We start from the raw sequence: 12,946 nt of genomic DNA, 5'->3' as shown, positions 1-12,946 counted from the left end.
GGTCGACTACGTGGGAGTCCAGTGACATAGCCATTACACTAACTGCTGGTTCCCAGTACCCCAAAACTCTTAACTGTCTCTGCCAATCACTTCCAAGGGTTGTCTCTCATTTACATTCTCAATCACTCCTTTGTTACTCGCAGGCTGCAATTCTAACTCTAGCCTTTTGGGGAGGGTGGTGGGATGAGGAGAATGTCTGAATTCAGGTCTGTGCTTCTGGCTGGGGCTCTGGAAAGTTTGAGGAAGAAAGGGATGTCTCCTGAATTATAGACACAGGTGAGAGAAAGGGCAGAGGAAGAAAGAGGGAAAATGAAAAAAATAAGAGGGAGGGAACAAAATGCTTATGCATGCTAAGGTGAGACACCTGGAAACTAAAAGGAATTAAAACAAACAAACAAACCAGAAAACACACTGATTTGAAAGGCCATCAGAACTCTCAAAATCTGGCCAAAACTGTCCAAACACAAGCCGTTCTGTGGTTGTGTCTCTAGATACCCAGGCTACATGCATGTGGTGGCTTTGATAAATCCACATATTCCAATAAGTTGCCTGAATGCATTAAGGAAATAGGTAAATCTTAAACTTAAAAGAGAACTTAAAAGAGAACCATGGCCTCTGGCTAGATGACACATGATTTAAACTATTAGGGGCTCAGACCAATCTTAATCTTCCAATTTACTGTCTAGGTAACAATTCTGCTCTGCAACATGTACCACTGATGCTGAATTATCATTGATATAATCTATGGTTCAGAAATCTACCCAGGTAAGAAGATTTTACCTATCTAACCATATTACTAAGTGACTGATGTAAAACTACTGAAACAAGTCATTACTTATCCCTCAAAGCAATAAGAAAAACGATGAGAAAAAATCACAAAAATAATCCTCAAACTAAAGAAAGCTGGTTAGTACCAGAAAAGAATGTGACAAGATATAGAATATGAAAAAAGTGAGATATCCTAAAAGATACCTAAGTGATGGACAAAAAAAACATTAGGTTATCAGAAAAGTCAGGACATATTGGGACCAGCAGTTAGCATAATGGCTATGTCGCTGAACTCCCATGTAGCCAACCGCGGTTCAAGTCCTGGACCCGGTGGCTTAAATTCATGCCAGGCACGTGTGTGTGAATGCCTAAGATCCTGAGAGGAGAATGGAGGAGAAATCATTCCCCCTCGGGATGATTTCTCGCTTTCTATCTCTCTGTCTCTCTCTGTCTTTCTGGTGAGTGCACGTGCCCTATAGCAAAAACCTCTCAAAAAAAAAAAAAAAAAAAGTCAGGACATATTTGTTTCCCTATGCAAACATGCATCATGGCTAATAAAATTTGTTTGACAGAGAATACTGCAAAGAATAAAAGTCCCTTTCTACAGGTTTACAAAGTTTGGATTCTTCATAAAAATCAAAGGAACTAGGGAACCAGCAGTTAGCGTAATGGCTATGTCGCTGGACTCTCATGTAGTCAACCATGGTCCGCGTCCCAGACCCGGTGGTTTAGAACTCACACCAGGTGCATGTGCGTGCATGCCCAAGATCCTGAGAGGAGAATGGAGGAGAAGGGATTGCGGCGTGACCATCCTCCCTGGGGGGGGGGGGGATTTCTCGCTTTCTATCTCTGTGTCTCTCTCTGTCTGTCTGGTGAGCACACGCGCCCTGTAGCGAAAACCTCTCAAAAAAAAAAAAAAATCAAAGGAACTAGAAATAGTTTGATTTATATGTGATGTAGCTTGCTATCTAGAAAATAAAAGGCAAAATCAAGTTGTAAAAGCAAAATGTATTATGGTATCAAATGAACGAAAATAAATGAGAAGAACCACAAATCAATAAATCTGGGCAGAAATGGACAAAAAAGGGCTTCTAAGAGAAGACTTACACATAATGATAACCAGAAGTATTCTTTGATATTAGGAGGGGAAAAAAGAAAGTAAGTAAGTAGACTTGTGTTACACTTAACAAAACAAAACAAAAAAAGATATGAAATGTCTGGAAATTTTAAATAAATATGTCAGCAAGTCTAAGAGACATGCATCTTTTTTATTACAGGAATTGGTTTTAAAAACAAAAAACTTACCAAAACCACTTACAATTAGGTTCGAAAAATCATGAAGAATTGAGGAGGTACCAGAAGATTAGGGGGGGAAAAATGAGGTACCAATCTTCAAAAATCTAAGAAGTATGTTCCTGTTGATTACCGGCTGGTAAGTCTAACTTGAATCCCTAGTGAAATAATGGAACAAATATTAAAAGAAAAAAATCTATAAATATTGAGAATTTAATGAGCTCATGACAAATACTAGTATGAAGACTGCTTTATTTACTCTAAAACATGCTTTAAAATTGGGCTCCTAGGACAAAATTACGAAAAAGGGAACTATAGCAAATATATTTAAAGTCATTGAACTTTACAAAAACACTTGAGAAATTTTCATAAAATTTTTATTTGAAATTATATTTTCAATCAGGAATTAGTGTGGTATATAAGAGCTTTAATACATCAACAAGAAATGGAAAACAGTTAAAAAATAACTGCGAGGGATCAGTAGAAGTGTGGTACATGAGGTGCCAGGCTCCCACACGTCCAAATACAGTTGGAATGGTGAACCTGGTGGCTTGAAACAGGCCAGGGCATGAACACGAGTGCCCAGAAATCCCAGGAGAACAGACAAGAAGGGTTGGCAGTGTGGCCATCCACCCTAGGTGTTGATTTCTCACTTTCCCTCTCACTGTCTGCCTCTACCAAGCGCATGTGCCCGGCATATTGCAAAAAAACTTTAAATAAAACTGTGAGATAAGATAAATTGCAGTGAATCAAGTTAGGAAGAAATTTCTGGAATAAGTATTGATTAAGCATTATTTAGAATCTTCAGTAATATCTAAAAGGAGAAATAAATAAAACAGCATTTGTGGAGGACAGCAAATGTGGGAAAAAAACATGACTACAGAAAATAAATCATACTAGATATTAATAAAAAAGAAAATCAAAACAGGCTTCAAGTTTGATGGATACTGAGTACAGACCGTGTGCAATGCTACCCTGAATATTTCACCTGTGTTTTATCCTGTCTTTCTTGCTGTAATTTCATGCATGTATTATTATTCCCATTTAACAGCTGTGGGAACTGAGCTTCCAACAGCTAAGGGAACTTGCCAAGGTTTAATACCTAGTTACTGGCAGAGTTCGAATCTGTTTGCAGGTTTAGCTAACTAAAGTCAGATAAAGTCTTTTCCACAATACCATGCAATACAATTTATTGTGGGTGGAAAATATGAACCGTAGACACTCAAGAGGAGGAAGAAATGTCGCCAGAGTGGATTTAAAAGGAAAAAAAAAAATCAGACAACGGGCAAAGAACTAAAAGACTTTACAATCTGACAGCAACAGAAAAAGAAAACTCGATACAGTCTAAATGGTTCAAGCAGAGAATTTCTGGTTTTTTTTTTTTTTTTTTTTTAAACACTTAGCTCTGATCAAAGTACTGTAGACTTAAAGTGTTTCGCTAACAGAAAGACAGAGACAAAGTAGAACACTGCAAAGAACAGTAAGAGTCAAGGAATTCAGCATGAATAAAGCTAGCTGAATAAAGCCCTAAAGGCCCTGTCCTGAGAGCAGCATTCAAATGCCTAACTACCCCAGGAAGCCTTGGTCTCTAACAAGCCTCTGGCACCCAATGACAAGTCAAGCAAAGCAGCTTGATGTAATGGAGCTGAAATGGATGAAGGAAAATTAAGACTAGAATTACACTGCAAGGATACTTCTTTGGTGTCCACTCAGAAGGCTTGAAATAGTATTTTAATGTACTCTTTAGGCAGATTCATTCGAGGGATATTTAGAATGTAAGCTCTTTGAAGTTGGCTGCCTTGTTTATTTTCTACAGACAGCAGCTAACATCCTGAGGTACTTATTAAATATAAAACTATACATATCACAGAGTTTTGAATTCTGTCAACAAAACACTAAAACTCATACTATAGAAATACATTAACCAGTTACCAAATACTAAACAAAGCATCCAGTGAGTCTCTTTTTTACATGTCTTGGATTCAATCAGACCATATAAATCACATTATAGGAACAGTAGCTAAGAAAGTTACAATTCAAGCTTCTAAGCTTTCCAGAAAATGCATCAGAGTCCAGTGCCAAAATAAATATACTAGAGCTTTTTCCTAAGAAACTAATAGTAGCAGTGACCCATTTGTATATGAGAGGACTTCAAAAAGTCTGTGGAAAAATGGAAATAAAGTACAAGTTTATTGGTGCAAAAAATATTGAAATTCATGCATAGTTTTTCCATAATATACATTTTCCATGAACTTTTTGAAAAGTCCTCCTACGAGAACATCTACACACCTCATTCTAAAGCATCAAATAGAAACAGGACCCCCACTGGTAGCCTAGTACTTCAAAAAACATTTAAAAAAAAATCTGTGCAGAAGAAAGCGAGGGTTAATCACAAATACTGCTAAAGACAACACTGAGACGGCAAATCTCGATCACTCAGAGAAAGATATTTATCTTTATTTTAAAGGTAACATCTGAGACACTAATTATGGCAGAGTAAGCTTCATAAACTACAAACTGATACAGATATAAAATATTACCTGTTAAGAAACTCAACACAGCCCAATGCCCAATGAGAAAATGTTTCCTATTTTAAGCTACTGACAGTAGTTATGACTCATTATGACATCTGAACACAGCAAAGTTCATCTGTAATATCTCCCTTCTGGAATATTTCGGTCAAGATGATAGATGAGCCCTGTTCACGTATGTTCACCTGTCTCTATCACAGCGTAATCTCTCTCAGGAAAAGAGGATTCCTGCATCTTCTGCTCTTATATTCTATAACAAAGAAGACCCCTGTGCATTCAGTTTCATTTATCTGATTTTATGTTATTAAAATGTGCAAAAAGCAGGTACGTGAAATATGTACCATGAAAGACTAATGCTGAAAAGCTTCCATTTGGGGAATAAAAATAAAATTTGAAGGAAGTGTCCAAATGATCCAGAACTTACCTGCTTGACGTTTGATAACTGAAACTGTGCAGATACTGGCCGCTATAAAAGATAGAAAAACGGAATAAAGCCTTATCTTTTCCTAACATGCCTTCATCTTCCATCTCCTATGTCTATAATTTCAAAAAGGTAAAAAACAAGCTCCAAACAGAGATCAAACCAAGAGCCTCACGCTTCGTGGGCAGAATGTTAGAGAATTCATTATTTCTCACACTGCTTTCTCCTACGCCATATGTATTTCAGTTTCAACTTCTCACCACTGAGGGAGGGCACAATCTCACTAGGATAATGAAGACCATGAAGTTAACTAGTCCACCTGATAAATCTACTACACGCAGTACATGTAACTAACTAATCTACAATTCCGATAGCCTTTGTATTAGAGAAGTGCCCTGTAGGCGGCTTAGGAATTAAGTTATGCCATTACATACCAGTTAGCAAAAACACTGAATAGGTTTTCCATGATATGCAAAAAATTAACGCTGATAAACAAGCTGAGAAAAGTGTCCTCAGCTTCTTCTAAGATTGGCTCTAAAGGTGAAACTTGGTGGACACCATGTTAAAGCTGAACAGAAGCATTCACGATCCTATGGCTCTCGACAGACACCTTAGGAAACAATCTGTAAAGAAATGTGATTGCCTAAGTTAAGTTCTCCTGATACACCTATGTTAATCCTATATTTTTCATATTAGAAATTAAAGCAAACGCTTTGATCTGTGAAGACGCACTCAAAAGTACAACCCTGTTTCCTGATTTTATTCTAACACACGACAATTCCCCTTAAAATATAGTACACTATGTTCATATCACAACACACATTAGGGAATCATTCCAGAGCAGGGGGTCACAGGCAGGCAGCCCACAGACTGAAGTCAGCTCAGAGACATGGTATGCTTGGCCTGCAAAGTATTATTATTATTTATTTTTATTTTTATTTTTTTAAGATTTCACCAGAGAGAGAGAGAGGTAAAGTGAGAAATCACTCCCCCTGGGGGGATGGCCACACTGCAATCCCTTCTCGTGTGGAGATATTGGGCATGCATGCACACGTGCTCGGCATGTTTTTCAAGCTGCCAGGTCTAGGACTCAAACCAAGGAGTCAGTTATGCAGGATCCATCTCCCTTAATAACCACATCACCTACTGGTCCACAAAGTATTATTTTAAACAAATTAGTTACCAGTGTTGAAAAGATCTCTGACTCCCCTTGACAACAGAAAGATCTGACAACACTGGGCCCATATCCTGCATCGCACCAATCTTCTACAGCATATTGGTAAAACAGCTGCCCCTTTTAGATGAGGCATGAACTCTCCAGTTGACCCCAGTGACATCACTCTTAGCTGTATCTTACCTGCTCCTACTTGCTCATTTACATTACCTTCACGCAGGCCTACATGTGTTTCAGTTTGAAAATCCTGCTCTAATGTAGTATTAGCTGAATAAATAATAGTATATGAGCATGGTAAACAAAATAGAACCACTCTAAGAGAGACCAGCAAGCAAGAGAAAGAAGAGTGGAACAAGGAAGGAGAAAGAAAGGGAGTAGAGGGCTAAACTGGAGGGATAAGATAAAAGAAGGGAAAAACAAGAGGCTGTTTCTGCCTTCAAAGAGCTTACAATCTAAATCTAGCACAGGAATGAATACTGGACAACCGACAATCAACACATCAATGAACACAAAACAATGCAACAAAGAACAAGTAAATAGTGCTGAAATGAAAAGTAATCAACATGAAAGAATGGGATGGATTTAGGAAGAAAACGTCTCCAAGACATCTGAGGATGTAAGGCAGTCAAACTAGATGGGGAAGAGAGGAGGAAGTGGATGTTTTAAATAAGAAATACTGAAGGCAGAGAAATAAGTGGAAACTACCAGGGTCAGAAGAGGCAGGGACTGATGTGAAGACCGAATGAGTAGACAGAAGGATTGGCCAATTGGTTCAACTAGAACAAAAACGCAGAGTACACAGACTAGAGCAAAGCTTGAGCAAATGACATTTCAGACATGTGTAAGTCCCTTAGGCATTCCTCTCAGTTAGCCTCAATCAGTAGCTCATGATCACTGAGAATCACTTTAAGAGAAGAAATTATATCAATAGAGTATCTTCTTTATAAAACTAGTGTGAAAATCAGAAAGAACACAGTAATGTCTAAAAATTAATAGGCTTCCTCTCTGTGCTTTATCTGAGCACATTAATCTGAGGGGGGATAAAGGTGACTTGTAGAAGAAAAGGCAAGAAAGATCATTAAAAGAAAAAGACGACGACAAGAAAAAATACAAAACAAAAAGCAGAGAGTAAGTTTGTTAGAAAGCACTGAAAGCATAGGCTATTAGCTGAATATAAGGCCTCCTGAGATTGATCCCCAAATTCTCCTGCTCTGAGGAACTTCAGACCCTGGTGTTTCAGCTCCCTCACCTGCATCAGTTGCCACTTCCCACTAAGCCTTCCCTGAGCTCCCTGCTGCTGACTTTGCTTACCTGAGGTTTCTGGAAAGGGTTTCGCCTGGAAGACTCAAAGGTGGGGTAAATTGACCGTGTTGATGACCTCTGGGCAGGATCTTGACACACAAATCCTGAATAGGGAATGGCAACATTAAAACCTGCCATTTTCCAAGAAATTAGCAGGTTTTTCTGGCTTTACCTTTTCTTTAAAAGTACAAATTTGGTTTTAGTGTCCAATATAACAGATTCATCCTCAATAGGATTATGTGGGACTCTGCTGTACACAAATGTGTGCGTGCACACGTGCGTGTGCGCATACACACAAACACACCCACACAGCTTGAACTTTGACCCATGACCAGAGTGAACCAGAGAGGAAAATATGCAGATAAATCAACCCTGTTGGAGGGGTAGCTGAAAACGTGATTGAGAAAGAATGCAGATTTTTTCTGAACCTCAGAATAAATGTGCAAATCACCATTTTAAAACATACAGCTGGTAATAAAAGCAAGTTATTTTAAGTGGCTTCCTGGATGTTGACAGGAAAATGGTGTTGCTTCTACCAGGAGAACCCAAAAGCAAGTGACCCTCTTGTCCTGTCATATGATCTACCTCTGGAACTGCCAAAGGTGGTCTATTGATAACTTTCAAAAGCTATGTAGACTACCTATGGCTTAAGAAATTGGACCTTGGCTAACTTCTTTCTTTCCTTCTTTCCTTCCTTCCTTTCTTCTTCTTTCTTTCTCTTTTAAGTTTTTGTCATAGGGCATATGTGCTTGCCAGAGAGGAGGAAGACAGAGATTTAGAGAGAGGGAGAGTGAGAAATTGCCTCCCATAGGGGATGGCCACATCGTAATCCCTTCTCTTGGGATTTTGGACATGCATGCACATGAGCCTGGGCATGATTTTCAAGCTGCTAGGTCCAAGACTCAAACTGTAGTCGGCCATGTGGGTGTCCAGCATCTTAATCACTATTCCACCTGCTGGCCCTGAACTTTGGCTAATTTTACTTTCTTCCTCAAAAAAAGCAGATTCCCATCCAAGAAGAATAGAGAAGCTAAGTTTGACAGCATATGCCAGTACATGAAGTACTATATTAAAATATATTTCATTATGTCATTTTAGAGTAAATAAAAAGAAAAAAAAAAAGAAAAAAAAAACCACCCGTAACATACCTAAATGACTGCCTAACTCCGTTTCAAAGTTTTGGCTTATCTACTAAGATGGGATTTGTTCCTTTGGCTGCTCTGGTTATAACTACCACAGAAGGATTGTGCTGAACCCAGCAGAGACTGTCCACAAGAAATATAGCCAGTATCCCTTGTAACAAGGCTTATTCAGTGGGTTTTACTTTCTCAGCTTGGAGAAAAATACACTTTCTCCAGATCTTTGCTGAATTCTCTTCCTCAGCTCATAATTCCTGTGCCTCAGGTCACAACCTTAGTTGTGGTTCAACCTCAGGACAGGATAGAGCTGGGGGGAGGAGAAATATATAAACACTTCCTTGAACCTATAATTTTTTTCAGTACAAAATATTCAGCATGACTTAGGAACTGTCAGTTGGCAATGTCTATGGAGCCTGACAAAATAGATGCTAATTTCTATGTGCATCCAGTTCAGAAAACACCCCTACTCACCAACAACAGTGAACATATCTGAAATCATACTGGCTTTGATCTTCAGATCCAGAGGTGCATCACTAACAGGATGGAGAGAGGAGAGAGAGACAGTCATGTTGTAGGTTAACAGAACATCTGCCCCTTCATGGGCCCCCATACAGCGAAGTTTCTAAATGTCAACGAGGAGTAATACGTAGAATTACATCAAACCCACAGGAAAAGAAAAGAAAATCTGGGCAAAATCAAAGTTCAGCATTCAATTTGTCCTCTCTAAGTCAGGTCCAGCATCAAGGCATTGATTCCCTGACGCACAATGTTTTTATTCTATAAGGTCTTGTTCAATTCAAATTTAGCACAAGAATAGTGGTTTTGTTTGTTTGTTTGTTTGTTTGTTTGTTTGTTTTTAAGGTTTTTGCCATAGGACACGTGCACTCACCAGAGAAAGACAGAGGGGGAGAAAGTGAGAAATCAGCCCCCCCCCCCAGGAGGATGGCTGTGCCCAAGCCCCTTCCCCTTCTCCCTTCTCCCATCAATATTTTGGGCTCACATGCGCACGTACCCAGTGGTAATTTTTAAACCACTGGGCCCAGGACTCGAACCACAATCAGCCATGTGGGAATCCAGAGCCTTAACTACCACACCACCTGCTGGCCCTGAGGTTTAGACTTTTAGTATGCTCTTTGAGTGTGTTCACCATTCGAATTATTTTTTTTCCTTTTATGAAAGAAAAAGAGGGAGAGAAAGAAAACAAAGAAAGGAGATGTAAAACAGAGAGAGGTTTTTTGTTTTTTTTTTTTTTTTTTGGAGAGATTTTCACTACAGGGCGCGTGCGCTCGCCAGACAGACAGAGACATTAGAGACAGAAAGCGAGAAATCACCCCCCAGGGGGGATGGTCACGCCGCAATCCCTTCTCCTCCATTCTCCTCTCGGGATCTTGGGCACGCACACACACGCGCCCGGCGTGAGTTTTAAGCCACCGGGTCCGGGACACGAACCACGGTCAACTACATGGGAGTCCAGCGACATAGCCATTACGCTAACTGCTGGTTCCCGAGAGAGGTTTTTTTTTGTGAGAATTTTTTGCCTTAGGGCATGTGTGCTCACCAGAGAGAGAGAGATAAAGACAGGGAGAGGGAAAGTGAGAAATCACCCCCGACCCCTGGGGTGGGGGGAATGGCCATACCACAACCCCTTCTCCTCCATTCTCCTCCTGGGATCTTGGGCATGCACACACACGCACCTGACATGAGTTTTAAGTCACTGGGTCCAGGACTCAACCTGCAGTCGGCCATGTGGGACTGTCCACCAATGTAACCGCTATGCCATCCACTGGTCCTGGTTTTTGTTTTTATAACAGGGTGTCTCTGTGTTGCTATCTTCCTGCCCGTCTTTCAATTTTCAGAGATCACAGGCATGCACAACCATGCCCAGTATGTTCAGGTTGGCCCCAGAACTGAACCTCAGCCTCCCTTGCAGCTTCCAGCCTCCTAAGCACTGCTGTTGCCTCTGTGCCATTGTGGCCAGGTCCCAAAGTATTTTTACTGCTACAACAGCCAATTTACATTCACAAGGCCAAGACCACCTCTGTACTTATTCTTAAGTCTTCATTTTCTGTTCTATATCAATCTTTCTAAGCTTGCAGGCTCACCAATAGAACCAAAAAAAAAAAAAAAAATCATAAAAAAGGTCATAAAATCTTACCAGATGATGCTGCCAGAACCCATACTGAACAAGAAACAACATAGACCAAAAACCAGTGGCCTCCCAGTAGCAGCAGCTACCGTGCTGGCTTTGGTGTTGAGGTGCTCCTCTGTGAACTAGACTACTCTGGCTGTGGGACCCACTGCAGCCTTCATGGGCTCTCGTACTGCAGAATGCACTTTGCTGGGAAATCTGTGAAAGACTGACTTGACCAAGGATAACATCGGAGTATCTAGCTGTACACCTTACTTACGAGGTTAAGCTGAACTCTCATCCACAGGACCTGCCTTGATTACCTGGCATTCTGCCAACATATCTCATCCTTAAAAACTTAGTAGCTGGGTGGTCTCTGGCATAAATCTCTTGGATTATCTGTTTAGAGAAGTGTATAGCTAATAAAAATTCTGGCTGTAGCTGAAGATATAAGCAGAATCTCTACTGGCATTGAAAAACAAGGTTTCTTCCTTCTAAATAATAGGTTGATTAAAATTTTTTTATTTTTATTTTTAGGTTTTGCCATAGGGCATATGTGCACACCAGAGAAAGAGAGAGAGGGAGAGAGGGAAAGCGAGAATTCACTCCCCAGGAGGTATGGCCATACAACAATCCCTTGTCTTCCATTCTCCTCTTGGGATTTTGGGTGTGCCTGCTCATGTGCCCAGCATGTCAAGCTGCTGGGTCCAGGACTCGAACTATGGTCTGTCATGTGGGAGTTCAGTGTCAACCACCACACCATCTGCTGGTCCCCTAAAAATTGTTTTTAAAGAGTGAAGGTTTTTAGATTTTAATCATGGATGGATATCAGAACATGAGAGAGGGCAAAAAGACAGGTATTATCTCCATGGCCCTAGACCAAGCTCTACCTCTTTATAGGGAGATTTGAGTCAGTATAAACCTTTGGTAATAAAAGGAATATTAAACCTTATGTATTTCTTTAGCCTTAACTAAATACCTACAAAATTAAAAACAAAACAAAACAAAAAACAAAAAAAACACACTACCAAAAAATTGAGGGTAAAAGGAATGCAAGAATCATCCCTTAGAAGCTAAATAAACAGTAAAGACATATTGTAAATTGATAAGGAAGATGGAGCCCACGGGGTTGCCATTAGGATTTTGACGATACAGCATAAGCAATGAAATTTAAGAAATTCTAGTGACTTCTATGTAATAACTAGGGAGAAAAAAGTCTAGTGCCAAGAGAAAAAAATTTTTTAAAAAAGTTTAATGCTACTTACAAGTTTGTCCTTTTCTACTTGATAGAACTGACTTACCAGGCCAAAGAAGGAGAGAGATTCACTTCCAATAACCATGGCTTCAGGGTTGAATCTATAAGCACGTCAAAGCCATAGAGTTCTAGAAACACAACATAACACATAAGATCATTTTCCATGTCATAACACAGAAAGAGCTGGAAGATTCAATCCAGTCAACTCCCATCAAAGGCCTAAAAACTCACTAAGTATAAGTAGTAGCAGAAATAGCAGCAGAGAATCTTCCAGGTTCAAGATAAATTAATAAAGTTCTAGGAATAATAGGGGAAAAAAAAAACCACCATAAAATTCCACTCATCCACTCTATTGATGTCCCTGAGTTCCACACAGAAGGCAAATGACCTTACTTTAGAAGAGATGAACTAACAAGCACAATTCTGCTGAGCTTACGGGTAAAAGAAGACGTTGGGAAAAGGACTAAACAATCACATCTAATCGCAATGTTGCTTGCTCTGGATTGTCCTCCCAACTACCTCCCTGTCATGTCCTGAAAACAAAAAAAATCTACTGCAGACAGCGTTCTAGACTCCTTCCTTCACATTTTCTTAAACCAAGATCTCACTTTTGCAACCTAGGTCAAGACAACTAAATGTAAAATACATTTATTCTCTCTCCTCTCTTATGGTTTCAAGTTCCCACGAAAGACAGGAAATAAAATACACTAGTTCAACACAGAAAAGTAAAAAAGCAGGAAGCCGGTGGGAGCTGAGCAGGGCTGTGACAGTCCATCTTGTACCGCTAATACTATATAAGAAGAGAGTGAGAGCAGAGATCGGTGTTGATGGCTTCTGGATTCTTTACTGATTCTTTTCTTCTATCTCCCCAACTGTGTAAGGTGCAAAACCTGATCCATGAGGACGCTTTTCTACCACAGTGCTTGGTTTTATTT

The 12,946-nt window shown here is 39.8% G+C and overlaps 1 protein-coding gene across 17 annotated transcripts in view; it reads right to left on the bottom strand.

The window, feature by feature from the left end:
• The window catches only part of TTLL5 (tubulin tyrosine ligase like 5), a 330,457-nt gene that overhangs the window by 227,748 nt on the left and 89,763 nt on the right, over window positions 1-12,946 (bottom strand). For 13 of the 17 annotated variants that reach the window (XR_003550803.1, XM_027775153.1, XM_006157045.3 and 10 more), the window contains 4 exons: window positions 12,058-12,139; window positions 9,100-9,161; window positions 7,499-7,593; window positions 5,017-5,058 (listed from right to left, as the gene is read on the bottom strand). Coding sequence is in view for 16 of the 17 variants with exons in the window: in XM_027775153.1 (XP_027630954.1) it covers window positions 5,017-5,058; window positions 7,499-7,593; window positions 9,100-9,161; window positions 12,058-12,139 (281 nt within the window). In the remaining variant the exon portion in view is untranslated. The remainder of the gene's footprint in view (window positions 1-5,016; window positions 5,059-7,498; window positions 7,594-9,099; window positions 9,162-12,057; window positions 12,140-12,946) is intronic. The other 4 variants (XM_006157043.3, XM_027775159.1, XM_006157046.3 and 1 more) reach the window with 1 other exon arrangement.

This window comes from Tupaia chinensis, unplaced genomic scaffold, assembly GCF_000334495.1.
Source record: "Tupaia chinensis unplaced genomic scaffold, TupChi_1.0 Scaffold000528_1, whole genome shotgun sequence".
NCBI classification, from domain to species: Eukaryota; Metazoa; Chordata; class Mammalia; order Scandentia; family Tupaiidae; genus Tupaia; species Tupaia belangeri.
This window is presented reverse-complemented; position numbering and strand designations above follow the sequence as displayed.